This window comes from Macrotis lagotis, chromosome 2 (genome assembly GCF_037893015.1).
Source record: "Macrotis lagotis isolate mMagLag1 chromosome 2, bilby.v1.9.chrom.fasta, whole genome shotgun sequence".
Lineage (NCBI taxonomy): Eukaryota > Metazoa > Chordata > Mammalia > Peramelemorphia > Peramelidae > Macrotis > Macrotis lagotis.
In genome coordinates, this window is record NC_133659.1 from 147,765,134 (window position 1) to 147,785,628 (window position 20,495).

The 20,495-nt window shown below is 33.9% G+C and overlaps 1 protein-coding gene across 2 annotated transcripts in view; it reads right to left on the minus strand.

Moving 5' to 3' along the window:
• TBCE (tubulin folding cofactor E) overlaps window positions 1-20,495 on the minus strand; it is a 98,838-nt gene that overhangs the window by 43,625 nt on the left and 34,718 nt on the right. For both annotated transcript variants that reach the window (XM_074222977.1, XM_074222976.1), the window contains exons 4-5: window positions 18,280-18,462; window positions 11,425-11,513 (exon numbers count right to left, since the gene is read on the minus strand). In XM_074222977.1, coding sequence (XP_074079078.1) covers window positions 11,425-11,513; window positions 18,280-18,462 — 272 coding nt within the window. The remainder of the gene's footprint in view (window positions 1-11,424; window positions 11,514-18,279; window positions 18,463-20,495) is intronic.

Below are 20,495 nucleotides of genomic sequence, written 5' to 3' on the forward strand. Positions count from 1 at the left end.
CTATAATCATTTCCTGCTATCTCTTTTGCACCTAGTCTATTCCACTGATTCACCACTCTATTTCTTAGCCAGTACCATCAGGTTTTGATGATTGGTACTTCATAATGTTAATTTTAGATTTGGCAAGGTTAAGCTGCCTTCTGTATTTTTTTCCATTAAATCTCTTGATATTCTTGACTTGTTTGTTCATATGAATTTAGTTACAATTTTTTTCTAGCTCACTAAAATAATTTTTTGATTGGTATGGCACTAAACAAATGGTTTAATTTAGGTAGAACTGTCATTTTTTTAAATATTAGCTCAGCTTATCCACAAGCAACTATTGGCCAGTTATTTAAATCTGATTTTAATTGTGTGAGAAGTGTTTTAGTTATTATCATAGAGTTTCTGGGTCTGCCTTGGCAGGTAGACTCCCAAGTATTTTATGTTGTCTGGAGTTATTTTTAAATGGGATTTCTTTTTCTAATTCTTATTGCTGCATCTTGATGGTAATATAAAGAAATGCTGAGGATTTATGTGGGTTTATTTTATATCCTGTGACTTTGCTGAAAGTTGCTAATTGTTTCCTGCAAGTTTTTTAGATGATTTTTTTGGGGATTCTCTAGGTATACCATCATATCATCTGCAAAGAGTGCGAGTTTTGTTTTTTTATTCCCAATTTTAGTTCCTAGAATTTTTTTCTTCTCTTAATTGCCAAAGCTAACATTTCTAATAATACTGAATAGTAGTGGTGATAATGGGCATCCTTGTTTCACCTGATCTTATGGGGAATTCTTCTAGCTTATCCCCATTGCATATAATGCTTCTTGATGGTTTCATATAGATACTGCTTATCATTTTCAGGAACTATTCAGTTATTCCTACACTCTCAAGTGTTTTTAGAAGGAATGAGTACTGTATTTTGTCAAAGGCTTTTTCAGCATCTATTGAGATAATCAAATGATTTCTTAAGTTTGTTATTGATATAGTCAGTTTTCTAAATACTGAATCAATCTTGCATTCCTGAAATAAATCCTACTTGGTCACTGTGCATTATTCCAGTGATAACTTACTGTAATTGCTTTGCTAATATTTTATTTAAGATTTTTTTTTGCATCCTTATTCATTAGGGAGATTGGTTTATAATTTTGTTTATGTGTTTTGACTCTTCCTGGTTTAGGTATTAGACCCACATTATTGCCATAGAAGGAATTAGGCAGAGTTCCATCTTCAACTGTTTTTCCAAATACTTTATACAGAATTGGAACCAATTACTCCTTGAATGTTTCATAGAATTCACTTGTGAATCCATCTGACTGGGAAATTTTTCTTAGGGAGTTCACTGATAGCTTGTTGAATTTCTTTTTCTGAGATAGGGTTATTTAGATATTAATTTCTTCTTTTAACCTGGGCAATTTATATTTTTGTAAATATTCATCCATTTCACTTAGATTATCAAATTTATTGGCATACAGTTGGGCAAAATAGTTTCAAATTATTACTTTAATTTCCTTCTCATTGGTGGTGAATTAATCTTTTTCATTTTTGATACTAGTAATTTGGTTTTCTTTTTTTAAATCAAATTAACCAAAGGTTTATCTATTTTATTTTTTTCATAAAACCAACTCTTGGTTTTATAAGTTCAGTTCAATCATTATCTTACTTTTTATTTTATTACTTTCTCCTTTAATTTTCAGAATTTCTAATTTGGTATTTAATTAGGAATTTAAAATTTGTTCTTTAACTTTTTTAACTGCATGCTCAGTTCATTAATTTCCTTTTTCTCTATTTAATTCATGTAATTTAAAGATATAATATATTCCCCTAATAACTGCTTTGGCTTTATCCCATAAGTTTTGGTATATTGTCTCCTTATTGACACTGTCTTAGATGAAATCATTAATTCTCTCCATAATTTGTTGTTTGAGTCACTCATTCTTTAAAATGAGGTTATCTAATTTCCAATTAGTGTAAGGTCTCTCTCTCCTGGGTCCTTTATTACATGTGATTTTTTCTTGCATTATTGTCTGAAAAAGAATATTCAGTATTTCTGCCTTTGTTCATTTGATTATGAAGTTTTTAATATTCTAGTACATGGTCCATTTTTGTGTAGGTGCCATGTTCTGCAGAAAATAAAAGGGGGTATATTCTTTTCTATCCTTATTCAATTTTCTCCAAAGGTCTATCATGTCTAAGTTTTCTAACATTCTATTTACTTCCTTAACTTTCTTGTTTATTTTATCATTAGATTTATCTAATTTGTGATCTATTAATTTATCTATGGCATCACTCTTTATGTTTAAATCCTGTATCCATTTTGACCTTATGTTGGTATAGGGTGTGAGGTGTTGGTCTATGCTTAATTTTTGCCATACTATTTTCCAATTTTTCCCAACAATTTTTGTCAAATAGTGAATTCTTATCCCAGAAGCTGATGTCTTTGGGTTTGTCAAATACTAGATGGCTGTAGTCATTTACTGTGGTTTCTTCTGAACCTATCCTAATCCAATGATCCATCACTCTATTTCTTAACCAGTACCAGGCAGCTTTGATGACAACCACTTTATGGTATAGTTTTAGATCTGGTAGAGCTGGGCCAACTTCATTTACATTTTTTTCATCAGTTCACTTGCTATTCTTGACCTTTTGTTGCTCCAGATGAATTTTGTTACTATTTCTTCTAGTTCAGTAAAATAGTAGTTTGGTAGTTTGGTAGTTTGATTGGTATGGCCCTGAATAAAGTAATTTAATTTGTCATTTTTATTATATATATTATATATAATATTTTATACATACTATTATATTGTATATATTATATTTATATATATTTTATTATATATTATATATTTTTATTATATTAGCTTGATCTAATCGTGAGTAACTGACATTTTCCCAATTATTTAGATTTATTATTTAGATTATTTAGATCTGACTTCATCTGGGTGAGAAATGCTTTGTAATTGTGTTCATACAGTTTCTGGGAGGTAGATTGTTGTCTCAGGAGGTAGATTACCAATTATTTAATGTTGTCTGTAGTTACTTTAAATGGAATTTCTCTATTTCTTGCTCTTCGGCTTTGTTGTTCTTATAGAGAAATTATCAGATCTATGGAAAGGGGTTAAATTTATGATCAACAAGAATTAGAGTATGTTATAAACTGCAAAATGAATTATTGACTATATTAAATTAAAAAGGTTTTGCATTAATAAAATCAATGCTGCCAAAATTAAAAAGAAAGGAGAAAGCTGGGAAACAATTTTTATAACTAGGAGTTCTGATAAAGGTCTCATTTCTAAAATAGAGAACTGCATCAAATTTAAAAGGTTACAAGTCTTGCATCAATTGATAAATAATCAAAGGATATGAATAGACAGAGCTTTTAAATGAAGAAATTAAGGCTATATATAATCATATGAAAAAATACTCCAAATCATTGATAAGAGAACTGTAAATTAAAACAATGAGGTATCATCTCACACACCTATCAGATTGCCCAAGAGGAGAAAAAGGGAAAATGATCAATACTGGAGAGGTTGTAGGAGGACTGGGACACTGATGCATTACTGGTGGAGTTGAGAACAGATCCAAACATTCTGGAGAGCAATATGGAACTATGCCTAAAGAGCAATAAAACTGTTCATACCCTTTGACCCAACAATTCCAATTCTAGGTTTATATCCAGGAGAAATTATAAAAAAAAATGGGAAAAGTCCTACATGTTCCAAAATATTTATAGCAGCTCTTTTTGTAATGGCAAAGAATTGGATATTGAGGGATCCAAGGGCTGGAATGTTATCCCGAAAAGCAAGGGAGCTTAGACTACAGCCAGGAATTCACTATCCAGCAAAATTGAGCTTTCCCTTCAGGGAAAAGGGACATCAACTGGGGAATGGCTAAACAAGTTATGGTACATGAATATTATGGAATATTATTGTTCTATAAGAAATAATGAATGATCAGACGCTAGAGAAACATGGAATGATTTACAGGCTGTGATGCCAAGGAAAGGGACTAGAACCAGGAGAACAATATACACATTCACAACAACATTGTGAGGTGATCAGCTTCAAAGGCAGCAGCTCCTCTCAGCAATTCTGAGTGCTAGGACAATCATATTAGACCATCTATGGACAATGTTATCCCCATCCAGAGGAAGAGAAACAAAACAAAACAAAAAAAAGAAAAATCAGTCCCTCAGAATCTGATGTACACTTTATAAAAATTATCTCTTATTTATCTCTTTCCCTTAATCCTAAATCTTCATACCAAAAAAGGACTAATATGTAAACATGTTTACCAAAAATATGTATGTAAAATGCTAATCTGACTGTTCACTGCTGAGAGGAGGGGTAGAAAGAAAGGACAGAAATTTTGTAACTTTAAAAATATACATGTGTATATGAATGAAAATATATAATTTTCTTAAAAAAGAGATTTATATAATTCTGAGAGAAGGAGGTTGAGGTCTCACACCAATAGAGTTTTGCTGTTTATGTCTTCCTGAAAATCATTCAGTGTCTCATCTAAGAATCTGGATGCTAGAGCGGTTAGGCAGCACAGTGGATAAGGTCACTGGCCCTGGAATCGGGAGTACCTGAGTTCAAATCCAGCCTCAGACACTTAATAATTACCTAACTATGTGGCCTTGGGCAAAACACTTAACCCTATTGCCTGGCCAAAAAAAAAAAATATGGATGCTATACTGCTTGGCGTATACATATTTAATATTGAAATTACTTCATTGTCTATGGTAACTTTTAGGAGGATATTGTTTCCTTCCATATCTCTTTTAATGAGATCTATTTTTGTAGCTGCTTTGTCTGAGATAAGGATTGTTACCTCTGCCAATTTCACTTCAGCTGAAGCATAATATATTCTACTCCAGCCTTTTACTTTTAATCTGTATATATGTCTGCTTCAAATGCATTTCTTGAAGCAGCATATTGTAGTATTTTGTTTTTTAAACCATTCTATCTGCTTCCATTTAATATCCCATTTACATTCAAAGTTATAATAACACTTTATTTTTTCCATGCTATTTCCTCCATTTGTATTCCCCCCCTTTTCACCTTTATTCCTATTTCCCAGTATTTTGATTCTGAATACCACTTCCTTCAGTGTGTTTATCCCCTTCTATTCAACCCCATGCCTTTTCTTTCCCTCTTCCATTACCCCTTCTTCCTGTCAGTTCCTCCTTTCCTCCCTCCACCCTGTTCCCCCTATAAATACTTGAAAGGTAAGTTTCCAAACACAAATGTGTGTGTGTGTGTTAATCCCTCTTTGACCTAAATCCGATAAGAGTAAAATTCTGGTGATTCTTACCTTCTCCTTTCTTCCCCTCTATTGCAATGGTCCTTCTCATCTCTTTGTGTGATGTAATTTATCCCCCTTCTTCCCATCTCTTTACTGTTCCCCTTTTTAATGAGATATTATTTTTAAATCATTCCATCAGAGTCATGGACATGTCATGAGTGTCCATTACTTCTGTTTAAGTATATATCCTTTAACAGAATTCTCAAGACTAATGAGAATCATGGTCAGACAGGTAGTGCACTGAATAGAGCACCAGTCCTGGAGTCAGTAGGACCTGAGTTTAAATCCAGCCACAGACACTTAAAAACTGCCTAGCTGTGTGACCTTGAGCAAGTCACTTAACCTCACGGCTATAAATTAATAATTTTTTTTTAGGGTTTTGCAAGGCAAATGGGGTTAAGTGGCTTGCCAAAGTCCACATAGCTAGGTAATTATTAAGTGTCTGAAGCTGGATTTGAATTCAGGTACTCCTGACTCCAGGGCTGGTGCTTTATCCACTACACCACCTAGCCGCCCCAATAATTTAAAAAAAAAAAATAGATTTATGAGAATCTTCCTCCCAGGTGGGGATATAACCAGTTTCATCTTATTGGATAAGTTTTTTCCCCTTGTTTACCCTTTCATGTATCTCTTGAGATTCCTGTTTGAAGACCAAATTTTCTGTTTAGCTCTGGTCTTTTTATTAGGAAAATTCAAAAGTCTCCTGCTTTGCTGAACGTCCCTTTTCCCTGAAGGGAAGGTTCAGTTTTGCTGGATAGTGAATTCCTGGCTGTAGTCTAAGCTTCCTTGCTTTTTGGGATAACATATTCCAGCCCTTGGATTCCTTAATGTTGCTGTAGCCAGGTCCTGTGTAATCCTGACTGTGACTCTTTGTTACCTGAATTGTTTCTTTGTAGCTGCTCGCAGGATTTTCACCTTGAGCTGACAGTTCTGGAGTTTGGCCATAATATACCTTGGTGTTTTCATTTTGAAATCCCCCTTAGGAGGGAATTGATGCATTCTTTCAAAGACTATTTTGCCCTCTGGTTCCAGGCTATCAGGGCAATTCTCCTTCACTATATCCTGAAGTATGGAATCCAGGTTATTTTTTTACCAAGGTTTTCAAGTAGTCCTGATTCTTGTCTCTCCTGGATCTATTTTCCAGGTTAGTTGTTTTGCCCACGTGGTATTTTATATTTTCTTCTATTTTTTAATTTTTTGGATTTTGTTTAACAGATTCTTGGTGTCTCATGAAATCATTAGTTTCCAAAGATTTTAATCTTTTTTTTAAGAGAAGAGTTTTCTTCATTTACCTATTGCATCTCCTTTTCCATTTGGTCAATTCTACTTTTGAAGGAGTTTTTATCTTTTTTCCATTTGCCTAATTTTGTTTTCAAAGTATTTGTTTTTAGTTGTAAGATGTTAATTTATTCTTGCATAGTGTTCATTTTCTCTTGCATTTCTTTTTCCATTTTTTTCCATTTGATTTTTAAACTCCTTTCTGATCTCTTCTAAGAAGTCTTTCTGGGCTGGAGACCAATTCATATTCTCCTCTGATGCTCCAGCCTTCTCTGAGCTGGTATCCTTATTTTCAAGGTAATATTCAATGGATCATGCTTTGTGCTGGTCTTTCTCCATTTTGGGTCCTTTTCCTAACACATATTTATTTATGTTTGGAAACTTACTTTCCAAGTATTAAGAAGGAGAGAGGGTGGAGGTAGGAAAGGAGGAACTGAGAGAGGGAAGGGAAGAAAGAAGGGGTAATGGGAAGGGGGAAAGAAAAGGGATGGGATTGAATCCTTAGAGGTCTTGCTCACAAGTTAGGAACTCCAGGAGGTTACTCACTAGTCTGGCCAAGAAGGGATGCCAGAAGCTTTCTCTGGATTGTCTGTGTTGTTGGTGTGGCCCAATCCCTAAATCTGAGGCAGGATCTCTGCTATCCTCTACAATGTGGGCTGGGCCCTCAGGCTAGGAAGTTAATCAGCTTAATCAGAAATTGATGCTGGAAGAGGTCTGCCACCCACACCAAGGTCTTGGGGCAACTTGTCAATACTTGGCTTGTTTCTGTGTTTGTTCTGGAGAAAGTCAGGCCCTCCCATAGGAACAAAGAGGAGATGGGTTCAGTTGAAAACATGGGACTCCACTGAAAACATGGGGGCTCACCACCCAGGTCTTCCAGACCAGCCAAGCTGACCAGATAGATGTCTGCGTTGTCATGCTGGAGTTCTCCTGTCCAACTGCCATGCACACAGAAAATGCTTTTGTTCCTGTTCTCAGTTTAGTCCCTTGACCTCACCCTGTCAACCCTGGAATGGATCTCTGCTTTCTGTCCCTGGCATGCCCATGCTCCTATGATAGACCTTGCTATGAGATGTTACCCGCCCCCCCAGTTCTTCTCTGGGTTCTGAGGATCCAAAAATCTGTTAAGAGGCTTGATTCATGTCAGTTTGAGAGAAAGCCAGGAGAGCTTAAAACAGTGCTTGGCTTCTCTCTGCCATCTTGGCTTGAAGTCTTCTCTCTCTCTCTCTGTTTTTTTAGAAGGCAATGGGGTTAAGTGACTTGTCCAAGGTCACACAGCTAGGCAATCATTATGTGTCTGAGACTGTCCTTTCTCTTTTTTAATATTCATTTGTGCAACACTGTTTTCTAAGTGCCCATAGTAATATTAATTCCATCCATAGGTGAAAAAATAGACAGAACTATGCTGGTAATATTTATTTATTCATTTCTTAAATGAATAAATTTATTCATTTCTTAATGAGTTCATTTCTTAAAACTCATTATACTTTCAATGAAATACATTTTAATTCCCTCTTTTTTTGACACTTCACTAAACAAATATATAAAATGAAGAGAAAAAATGTCAAACAACTAGGAGGTGACAAGTTGTCAATTGTTTCTGTTTTGTGTTATGACCAAAATTCTGGGGAGAAATTATGAGTGCTTTGGTGATCCCTAAATGGTGAAACCAATAGGTAGCTGGGACACAATGAATCAATAGAAATATAGATTTTTAAGGGTTATCTTATTGCCCATTTCAAAAGTCATGTAAGTAGAAAAAAAAGAATAGCTAGAATGAGTTTTGGTTCTACATGTGTTCTAACATTGGTTGTTATGGTCACGATATTGCTTTTGCTCCATAAGGATACGGTTTGCTTACTGTGAATAATATAACATAATCTAGGTTTTTGAATCTCTTTCATTGTTCTTATTCAAGTATTAAATGCATGAAATATAAAACTACCTTTAGGTATATTCTTTTATACATGGCAGAGAACTGGTTGTTAATTTATTTGAATTACAACACTGTCAGAGACAGCTGTCTAACATGTCTGGCTCTTTGGTCAAATCACTTAAACTCCCTGGACTTTTAGAGAGCAAAAAATTCCAATCCAGGAATCGTATTAGAGTGAAAAAATCCAAAGATCAAGATATCAGTATGGTTACCCTACCCAGGACAGTAAGAGGGAACAAGATACAGAAACTGGGACCCCAAGCTCATTCATCCTATCACAAGACCACAAACTATGCTTCAGTATCTCAGACTTAATCTGCAGGAGGAGTTAGAATCAAGAAATTATTATAAATCATACCTGCTGGCTTCTCTATTCCAGAATTAGGGCTGAGAGTTCAGAATTCTTGGAGCTCTCCACCTGAATCCAATATAGAAGGAGTAGTATAATAATAAAGCTAGCAAATACAGAAAGAAAACTTTCAAAGAAACAATAGAGGAGAAACTACCTAATAGAAAGGATAAAGACATAAGCAAATGGAAAAAACTCCCCTCAAATGGAGACACATTAGTGTTAAAAACTTTTAAGATAAACTTTTACAAGAAAAAAATCATTTTACAGTAATAACAAGAACTATATTTGAAAAATTGATTAGCCACAAGATCTCCAAAAGTCAAAAGGTCAAAGAAAATTGAAACAAAGCTACTAAATTGTATATGTACCTTATTCCAGCAATAAACAACATTAGGTCAATACCACAAAAAGAACAAAGAAAAAGTAAAAAGACCCATGTGTACAAAAAAAAAAACAGTAGGCAAAGAACTGAAAACTAATGGAATACCCATAAACTTGGATTGACCAAACAAAGTACAGTATATGAATATAACAGAAAACCAATATGCTGTAAAAATTATGAAAGAGATGGTTTCAGAGAAACCTAAGAAGATATATATATATAAACTGGTAAAGAGTAGAGTACCAGTAGAACAATTTATGCAACAATAACAGGATTATAAAGACAAATAACTTTGAAAGACTTAAGAATTCTGATCGGTGGGATGAGCACCAGCCATGGGGTCAGGAGGAACTGAGTTCAAATACAGCCTTAGACACTTAATACTTGCTTAGCTGTGTGACCTTAGGCAAGTCACTTAACACTGTACATTGCCTTGCAGAAATTAAAAAAAGAAAAGAAAAGAAAAGAAAGAAAGAAAGAAAGAAAGAAAGAAAGAAAGAAAGAAATCACGAGTGGATGAAATGATACAGAGAGAAGTGAGAAGTAGGAGAACATTGTACACATTAAGAGAAATGTTGTTAGATGATTAAATATGATGGACACAGTTCCTCTAAGTTATGATCAAGGATAATCCTAAAATACCTGTCATGGAAAATGCCACCCATATCCAGAGAAAAAATTGTGGAGTTTAAATGCAGAACAAAGTACACTATGTTTTCTTTTTAAAATTTCTTTTTTGTTTTTCTTTCTTTCTCATCGTTTTTCCCCCTTAGTTCTAATTCTTCTTTCACAACATGAATAATATGAAAATGTTAATAAACACAATTGTACTTGTACAACCATGTGAAAAGATGAATGCTGAAAACTATTTTTCCATGTAACTGGAAAAATAAAAAAAAAGAATAACTGGACTATCTAAAAATCATCAGCCAGGAAAACACCTGGATACTGTATTTTAACATTACAAAAGAAAACTGTCTAAAACTATTAAAACCAGGAGACAAAATGAAAACAAAGAATATACAAGTTACCACTTGAATGAAATTCTATATTGAAAATATTTATAAGTGAAACAAAGTTCAGAACTTCTAGATCAAAGGGAAAAATATTATATGCATCAAAGTCAAAGATGGCAAAAGAAATACTAATAAGAATAACAACCTGCAAAGCAGAGGTTTCTATATTTTATTCTTAACTTGAGAAATAAAACAAGCATTTTCATAACATAGTAGAACAGAAAAAAAAGATGAATCCACACGATCAATTATAAAATCAATTATAGAATGATTTACCTAGCAAATGAATGGGGAAAAAAAGAATATTTAACAAACTGAAAAATTTTCAGGTATTTGTGAAAAACAGAACAGAACTCAATGTAAAATTCAACATATAAGATATAAAATAAACATAATTAATAGATGGCTTCTAAGCATTTTTGCTGAGAAAACTAGAACTAGTTAGACTTCTTTGCACAAACACAGCAGATAAGGGAAACCACACACATACATATATGTCTATACATGTATACACACATATGCATACATACATACATTTAAACAATTCTGAAAGGGTAAAACAATGATCAAGTGCTTTAATCCTAACTGGAGAAGTTGAGTGTGCATTGTCCTTAAAGAATCCTTAAAGAGTCAAAAGGAAAGGGGGGAAAAAAAAGCAAATTCTGTGATTTTGTTCAATTTTTGTTTTGTTTTTATAGAGAAAGGGATAAGGAAAGGAATATCCTAGAAAGAAAGGAAGAAAAGGAAAGGGGGGACTTAGAATTTCTCACCCTTGGGTCATATCTGGAAAAGAATATACAAATGCAAGAGCTAGAGGAAGAGCACCTAAGAGCTGTGGTCTGAAGAAGGGTCATATCTGACATTCTACCACAATAGCCAATCATGGCCTATGCCTTCAATCCAACTATACTTACCTTTAACCAGAAGTACTAAATGGCTTTGCAAACTCCAGACTTCCCAGGTTTGAGTAAGACAACAGCATATCAGAGAAAGTATAAGCACTCTTCTTCCTGAGCACCCAGAAGCATCTTTAGTTAAACCAGCATAAAAATAATACATTAGGGAGAACAATAAAATAATGTAAAATATGTTTTGAAAAGATTTTTTTTTGGGGGGAGCAGATATCACCTTAGATTCCAGTGATAGATCATTACTGAAAAAAGGATACTAGGACATATTTGTGCAATTTCCCCTTCGCTGCCAGCACAACTCACTGCAGAGTTCCAAACAGAGACTTCTTTCAACCTGCTCAGCTGACTGAATGAAAATTACAAGAATTATAAACGTAAAGTTAACACAAGGACAGTATGTATCACAGAACCCTACATCCAAATGCAAAATCTTTAATGCAAAATAATCCCTCAAATTCACCTGCATGCAGTCACTTCACAAGTATGCCCTATCAGACTGGGGGAAAAAAATGGAGGGAGATGGAATTACAGAAGAAAGAGAATAGGGTCTCCACCTCAGGAATGGGATACATTCCTAGGCAGCAAAAATAAGTTAAGACAGCATCTCAATCCAAGAAAATTAGTGTTTTACTCTGTGCTCTCAATATAAATACCATCCAAAAGTTAAAATATTATCTTTAATTTTCTCTTTGTAAAATCCTTTTCCTTAGTCATCAAACAAAAATGTTACCATTTATTATTATAAAAAATACTTTAAAATATCATGATTACTCTGAAAGGGGAAAGAAAGAAATATACCTTTTTCTCTGCAGTACATGGAACTTATACAAAAATTGACCATGTACTAGGACATAAAAACCTAATGATCAACTGCAGAAAGGCATAAATAGTGAATACATCTTTCTCAGATCACAATGCAATAAAAGTCATATGCAATATAGGGCCAAGGAGATATAGACCCAGAGCAAATTGGAAACTGAATAGCCTCATTTTAAAAAAATGAGTGGACCAAAAAACAAATTGTAGAAAGAATTAACCATTTTATCCTAGATAATGATAATAATGAAACAAAATACCAAAACCTATGGGATTCATTCAAAGCGACTCTCAGGGGATATATTATAGCTCTAAATGCTTACATGAATAAATTGGAAAAAGAGGAAATCAATGAACTAAACATGCAACTAAAAAAATTAGAGAAAGAACAAATCAAAAATCCCCAATTAAATACCAAATTAGAAATTCTAAAAATTAAAGGAGAAATTAATAAAATCAAAAGCAAAAAACTATTGAATTAATAAATAAAACCAAAAGTTGGTATTATGAAAAAACCAATAAAATTGATAAACCTCTGGTCAATTTGATTAAAAAAAAAGAAGAAAACCAAATTGCTAGTATCATAAATGAAAAAGGTGAACTCACCACCAATGAGGAAGAAATTAAAGTAATAATTTGAAATTATTTTGCCCAACTCTATGCCAATGAATTTGATCATCTAAGTGAAATGGATGAATATTTACAAAATTTAAGTTGCCCAGGTTAAGTGAAGAAGAGATTAAATACCTAAACAACCCTATCTCAGAAAAAGAAATTCAACAAGCCATCACTAAACTCGCTAAGAAAAAATCTCCAGGGCCAGATGGATTCACAAGTGAATTCTATCAAATATTTAGGGAACAATTAGTTGCAATTCTATATGAACTCTTTGGAAAAATAGGGAAAGATGGAACTCTGCCTAACTCTTTCTATGAAACCAATATGGTGCTGTTACCTAAACCAGGAAGAGTTACAACAGAGAAAGAAAATTACAGACATATTTCCCTGATGAATATAGATGCAAAAATCTTAAATAAAATCTTAGCAAAACGATTACAACAAGTTATCACTAGGATAATACATTATGATCAAGTAGGATTTATTCCAGGAATGCAGGGTTGGTTCAATATTAGGAAAACTGTTAGTACACTCAATTATATCAACAACAAATCCATCAGAAATCATATCAATAGATGCTGAAAAAGCTTTTGACAAAATACAGCATCCATTCCTATTAAAAACACTAGAGAGTGTAGTTTAAATGGACTGTTCCTTAAAATAATTAGCAGTACCTATCTGAAAGCATCAACAAGCATTATATTCAATGGGGAGAGGCTAGAGGCATTCCCAATAAGATCAGGGATGAAACAAGGGTGCCCATTATCACCACTACTATTCAATATTGTATTAGAAATGTTAGCATCAGCAATTAGAGAAGAAAAAGAAATTGAAGGAATTAGAATTGGGAAGAAAGAGACAACACTCTCACTCCCAAGAAATCATCCAAAAAACTACTGGAAACAATTAGCAATTTTAGTAAAGTTGCAGGTTATAAAATAAACCCTCATAAATCCTCAACTTTTCTATATATGTCTAGCAAGATACAGCAGGAAGAGCTAGAAAAAGAAATCCCATTCAAAGTAACCTCAGACAATATAAAATACTTGGGAGTCTATTTGCCAAGACAGACTCAGAATCTTTTTGAAAACAATTATAAAACATTTCTCACACAAAATAATTCAGATTTAAATAACTGGGAAAATATCAACTGCTCATGGATAGGTAGAGCTAATATAATAAAAATGACAAATCTACTAAAACTAAGCTATCTGTTTAGTGCCCTACCAATCAAAATTCCAAAAAATTACTTTAATGAGTTAGAAAAAATTGTAAGTACATTCATATGGAGAAATAAAAAGTCAAGAATTGCCAGGAGCTTAATGAAAGAAAGTGCAAAAGAAAGTAGCTTAGCCCTACCTGATCTAAAATTATATTATAAAGCATCAGTCATCAAAACTGTTTGGTATTGGCTAAGAAACAGAGTGGTGGACCAGTGGAATAGACTAGGTGTAAAAGCAGGAGATGATTATAGTAATTTGCTGTTTGATAAACTCAAACAGTCCAGCCATTGGGATAAAAACTCCTTTGATAAAAACTGCTGGGGTAAGGGCGGCTAGGTGGCATAGTGGATAAAGCACAGGCCTTGGAGTCAGGAGTACCTGGGTTCAAATCCAGTCTCAGACACTTAATAATTTACCTAGCTGTGTGGCCTTGGGCAAGCCACTTAACCCCATTTGCCTTGCAAAACACTAAAAAAAAACAAAACAAAACAAAAAAACTGCTGGGATAACTGGAAGTTAGTATGAAAGAAACTTAGATTAGACCAACACCTCACACCCTTTACCAAGATAAGATCCAAATGGTTACAGGACTTAGACATAAAAAACAATACTATAAGCAAATTAGAAGATCAAGGACTAGTTTACCTGTCAGATCTATGGAAAGGGGAGCAGTTTATGACTAAGGAAGAGTTGGAGAACATCACCAAAAACCAATTAGATGATTTTAATTACATTAAATTAAAAAGCTTTTGCACAGATAAAACCACGGTAACCAAGATCAAAAGAAATGTAGTAAATTGGGAAACAATCTTTACAACTAATGATTCTGACAAAGGACTCATTTCTAAAATATACAGAGAACTGAGTCATATTTTTAAAACAAAAAGCCATTCCCCAATTGACAAATGGTCAAAGGATATGCAAAGGCAATTTACAGATGAGGAGATCAAAGTAATCCATAGCCATATGAAAAAATGCTCTAAATCATTTATTAGTAGAGAAATGTAAATTAAAGCTTTTTCTGAGGTACAACCTCATACCTCTCAGATTGGCCAATATGACCAGAAAGGATAATGATCATTGTTGGAAGGGTTGTGGGAAATCTGAGACACTATTACACTGTTGGTGGAGCTATGAACTCATTCAACCCTTCTGGAGAGCTATTTGGAACTACGCCCAAAGGGCAACAAAAATATGCATACCCTTTGACCCAGCAATACTACTACTGGGTCTATATCCTGAAGAGATGATGAAAATGGGTAAAAACATTACTTGTACAAAAATATTTATAGCAGCCCTGTTTGTGGTGGCAAAGAATTGGAAATCAAGTAAATGTCCTTCAAATGGGGAATAGCTTAGCAAACTGTGGTGTATGTATGTCATGGAACACTATTGTTCTATTAGAAACCAGGAGGGAAGGGATTTCAGGGAAGCCTGGAGGGATTTGCATGAACTGATGCTGAGTGAGATGAGCAGAACCAGAACAACACTGTATACTCTAACAGCAACATGGGAGTGATGTTCAACCTTGAAGGACTCACTCATTCCATCAGTGCAGCAATCGGGAACAATCTTGGGCTGTCTGCAAAGGAGAGTGCCATCTGTATCCAGATAAGGAGCTGTGGAGTTTGAACAGAGTTCAAGGACTATTCCCTTTAATTTAGAAAAAAACATATATCTTATTGTCTGATCTTGTTACCTCTTAGACTTCTTGTCTTTTCTTTAAGGATATGATTTCTCTCTCATCACACCCAATTTGGATCAAGGTACAACATAGAAACAAAGTAAAGACTGACAGATTGCTTTCTGTGGGGGGGGGGGGGGGGAAGTAAGATAGGGGGAATTGTAAAACTCAAATAATATCTTTAATAAAAATTAATCTAAAAAAATCATGATTTCTAAATTACTTTTAACCTAATCAAAATAATGTCACAAACTTATGATACACTGACATGATGGATAAAGAGTTAGTCTTCAAGCCAAGAAGGAATAAATGAATCAAGGCCCTTAGTAAACATCCATGATGTGCAAATGACTAATGCTAAGCATTGGGGTTAGAAATTCTCAAAGGAAGAGAATCTTTAGAGTTCATATTTAACGTGTGAAGAGATACTGTCAAGTGGGAAAAACTTAACATCAAATATTGCCAATAAAAATTTAATCCACAAGGAACTATTGACTGAAAATAAAAGATCATCAGTTGTTTATGATAGATATCACTAAAATGTAATGGAGAGTTTTGAAAAGAAGACCTGAGTTTACAGGGGTGCCTCTAACACCTGTTGGCTGCAGGCACTTCATAGTGTTCAGTGAGAAAAGCGCAACCCACAAGAAGGGTCAGAAAAGAATAAAATGTAGTTTTTTAATGATTTCAATGTGTTGCTCTATATTCATAAAGAACTATAATTGAGTATTTTCCTAAGTAAATATGAGCCCAAAAGCATGCTTCTCTGTGCATCAGTGGCCCCCATCTCTATATGAGGTTGATACCACTGTTCTAAGCAGTTCTCTAATACTAATAATCAACTCTTGGCTACAGACAGTGATCACATACAATGGCTGGAGTTGCCTCATACAGGAATTTATACCAATGCAATCACAGGTACAGTACATATCCCTATTCAGGAGATCAGATACACAATTCATACTTTTCAAATTATCTATAGAATCAGCTACTTTAAGCAATAAAAATTCTAACATGATATTTCCCCAAGTAACAATTAAAATGATTCACAAAAACGGGGTTATTATATAAACCATTATAGTTTTATATGCATAGAAACACTTGCAAGTATTATTACAGTTTATGATCTGGGTGAAGAAGCAAAATAGGCATTCCCTTTTTATATATACAACCAATTTTTTGCTACTATCAGAATTCATGATACTCAGTGAAGGGACAGTAAATTATTAATATAAACATGCCCCCTTTTAGATATAATAAATTTAATATTTCACTTATTTGATTAAAAGGCAAGAAACTATAATCTCATCAAGAATTCAGTTCTTGGGGTGGCTAGGTGGCACAGTAGATAGGGCACCAGCCCTGGAGTCAGGAGTACCTGAGTTCAAATCTGGCCTCAGATACTTAATAATTACCTAGCTGTGTGGCTTTGGGCAAGCCACTTAACCCCATTGCCTTGCAAAAAAAAAAAAAGGAATTTGGTTCTTTAAGTCTTTTAAAATGATTTTTGAGAAATGTATAGTCTTCATATATGAACCAAAGAAGAAACTTTGTGATCTTGCAATGGTTCACTCAGTTATTGCTATTTCCACTTTAGAATATGCATAGCACTAAAACCATTATCTTCATAGTTAATAATTAGATAGCAAAGAATAAAGAACATAATTATGCAATAGTCATATTCAACATTGCTGATAAAAAAATGCCTGCAATTAATAAGTACCCGCATCCATATGGTTGCATTTCAGGCCTACTTGCTGCATTTCAATTCGAGATAGCATTATTTTACTGTTAGTCCTCCATTCCTATAACTCAATAACTCTTGAAATCCCTAAGTTCCTTCAAGGATCAGGCCATGTACTACCTTCTATATGAAGTCTTTTCTGATCTCCTTCATTATCAGAACTCTCTTTCTCCTCACATTATCTTGTATTTTTTTTCTGTTTACAAAAGGCAATTGTTGCTTTTCATGTTTGTTTCTGCACAATTATAACCCCAGCATCTAAATGGTGTCTTGCACATAATAGGTGTTTAATAAATGCTTGCTGAATTGAAGCAAAATTTAATCTCAGTAATAACAACTAGGGTCACTTCTAAGATGTCATTCTCAGGAACTCTCCATACTTTAGGATGAGCTACTAAATGCTAGAGCTGATGAATCAAAACTTGCAATGCAATCTTGAACATTATCATATAGATCTCAGTATCCCACTGACTAGTCTTATTCCCTAAGGCAATCCCTTATGAAATTTCCATTTCATAAATGAATCTTACTGTCTTTGCATAAAACCACAGTATATTTTAAGCTTCTTTAATCCTGAAGTTTAGGATGGTATTCAAGGAACTACCTGCTCCACTGCCACAGTTGGCTTCTCTAAAAATAAAATGAGAATATGTATACTGAAAGGGAAAAACATGATAAACAGAAGCATGAAATGACCAGCCCAAAGCAAGCAGGCAGAAACTTCTGGAAATAAGAAAGCAAACAACAAATATGGTACAAATATAACCATCACAACACTAGCCCTCTAGTGAGGTTTCAAATTTCAGGCCTCAGATTCCTTATCAACAGTGTAAATAAAGGTATTTTATTAACTTAATCTCTCAGCGTTATCCATGACATGGCAGACTAAATTAAGGACCAAATAGCAAGATTTTTAAAGTGTCTGTGTCAGCTGGCAATCAGTCAACACATTTAGGTCCCCAGGTACATGTATTTAAAATCAAAGTACACCATAAAAATCTGTTACATCAATATTGATTCTTCCTACCTTTGGAATTTTTTAACAGAATCAAACCCAATAGTTTCCACAGGTTTATTTCCAATAACAATCATCTCAATTCCATCTTCCTGTTTAGTATTTTCTAATCCATAGCGATTCTTAATTGCAGTGAGAAAGTCCACTCCAAAATTTACTCGGTTTGGACGGATAAAGGATCCTCCTGTAGGATGCCTAGATAAGAACAATGAGAAAAAGAAAAATCTTTTGAGAAATTAAATAACTATAGCTTGATGTTTTGTAGGTTCATAGTAGCTAGATCAATAAGTCATGATAGCAAAATTCAATAATAGGAGTAAGGAAATATAAATTTTGACTGAGTTTTGAAACTGTCTTTCAATGTGCCCTTAGGTAAGTCTCTTCACCTGCATTTAATCCAATGAAAAGTTATTAAGGATTCACTATACCAATCCATTTCAAGTGCATCAGTATTCAACAGAAGTCCCAAATTAAAGTTAAGCTGTTTACTATACCTATGTAGTCTAGATATTGGCTTAAGAGAGTTAAGGACATAAACAAATTTAATGGTACCTTTGTTCTGTATTTTCATGAAGACAATAATTCAAATTCTAGTGAGATAATGGTTATTCATGTGACAGAGAGACCATGGGCTCTGGGTATGTTTCTCAGGAGTTCAACCCAGGCCTGGAGGGTAATCCCTTCCCCTATGAAAAAAATGTCAAATAAATTTTCTACCAACTAAGGGATAAGTCACATTCTGTCCATTTCCTTTCTTGTTTCCTCTACCCCTTAACCAATTATGCAGAAAGATTGCAAAACATATGTATGGAAAAGGAGGCAACACTTGAATTGCAACCTTTCCAACACTGTCCCCACAAATTTGTGAAATATCAGGATCACACATGAGAGATATATTTCCCATGGAGGGAGGAGGGAGGAATGAGAAGCTATCTTTGAAGCTGTCTTTCCCATGAAGTAGGTAGGGAAGTAGGAGGGGAAAGGGCTAAGAGAAAGGGGAGGGAAGGCTGATTGAGGGAGGAAATGATTAGAAGCAAAACAGACTTTTATGGGGGAAGGGTAAAATAGGATAAAGAGTAAAGGATAAACAAGAAAACTAGATGAAGAGAAATACAGTTGGTTATCATAATTGTGAATGTGAATTAGATGAACTTACAAAAAAGAGGTGGATAGCAGAATGGATTAAAAACTAGAATCCAACAATATGATGCTTACAAGAAACCTATTTGCAACAGAAAGTTAAAATAAAGGGCTGAAGCAAAATCTAACATACTTCAATTGAAAGAAAAAAACAGTAGTAATCATAATCTCAGACAAGTAAAAGCAAAAATAGAATTAAAATAGAAAAGCAGGGAAACTATATTTTACTAAATTAAATGAATATATATCAAATAGCATGGCTTACAAATTACTAAAGGAAATGTTAAATGAATTACAAAAAGAAATAGTAAAACTACTAATAAGGAATCTCAATTTATTTTTCTCAAAACTAGATAAATCAGGGGGTGGCTAGGTGGCATAGGATAAAGGCCTTGGAGTCAGGAGTACCTAGGTTCAAATCCGTTCTCAGACATTTAATAATTACCTAACTGTATGGCTTTGGGCAAGCCACTTAACCCCGTTTACCTTGCCAAAAAAAAAAAAAACCAAAGAAAATAACAGCAAAGGGATAAACATACAACAATTTGTGAGATGTAATGAAAATAGTTCTTAAGGGGAAATTTATATATCTACACGTCAATTAAAAAAAAGAAAGTGAACAATAAATTGGACATGCAATTAAAAATGCTAAAAAAAGAATGTATCAAAAATCCTAAATTAAACACCCAAAGAGAAATGCTGAAAATCATAAAAAAAATAATAAAATTGAAAGCAAAAAAAACTGGACTAATCAATAAAATTAAGAGCTGATTTTATGGAAGAAAAATAGATTAAACTCTTGATAAATTTGCTTTTAAAAATGAAAAGGGTACAAGAACCACCAATGAAGATGAAATTAAAGCGATTATTAAGAATTATTTTTGCCCAATCACATGCTGGTAAAACGGTTCTCAAAGAAGACTATGGCAGCAGGAGGTGATGTCATGACATGTAAGTCAATTGGATTTAGGTGAAAGGGTGCTATGCAAAGTCATCAGTCTCACTTTCTCCTCTGGGGGCATCTGGGTTCAGTAGCCAGATATATTTAATGGTGCCTGCAGATGGCCTTGGATGTGGTGGAAAACCTT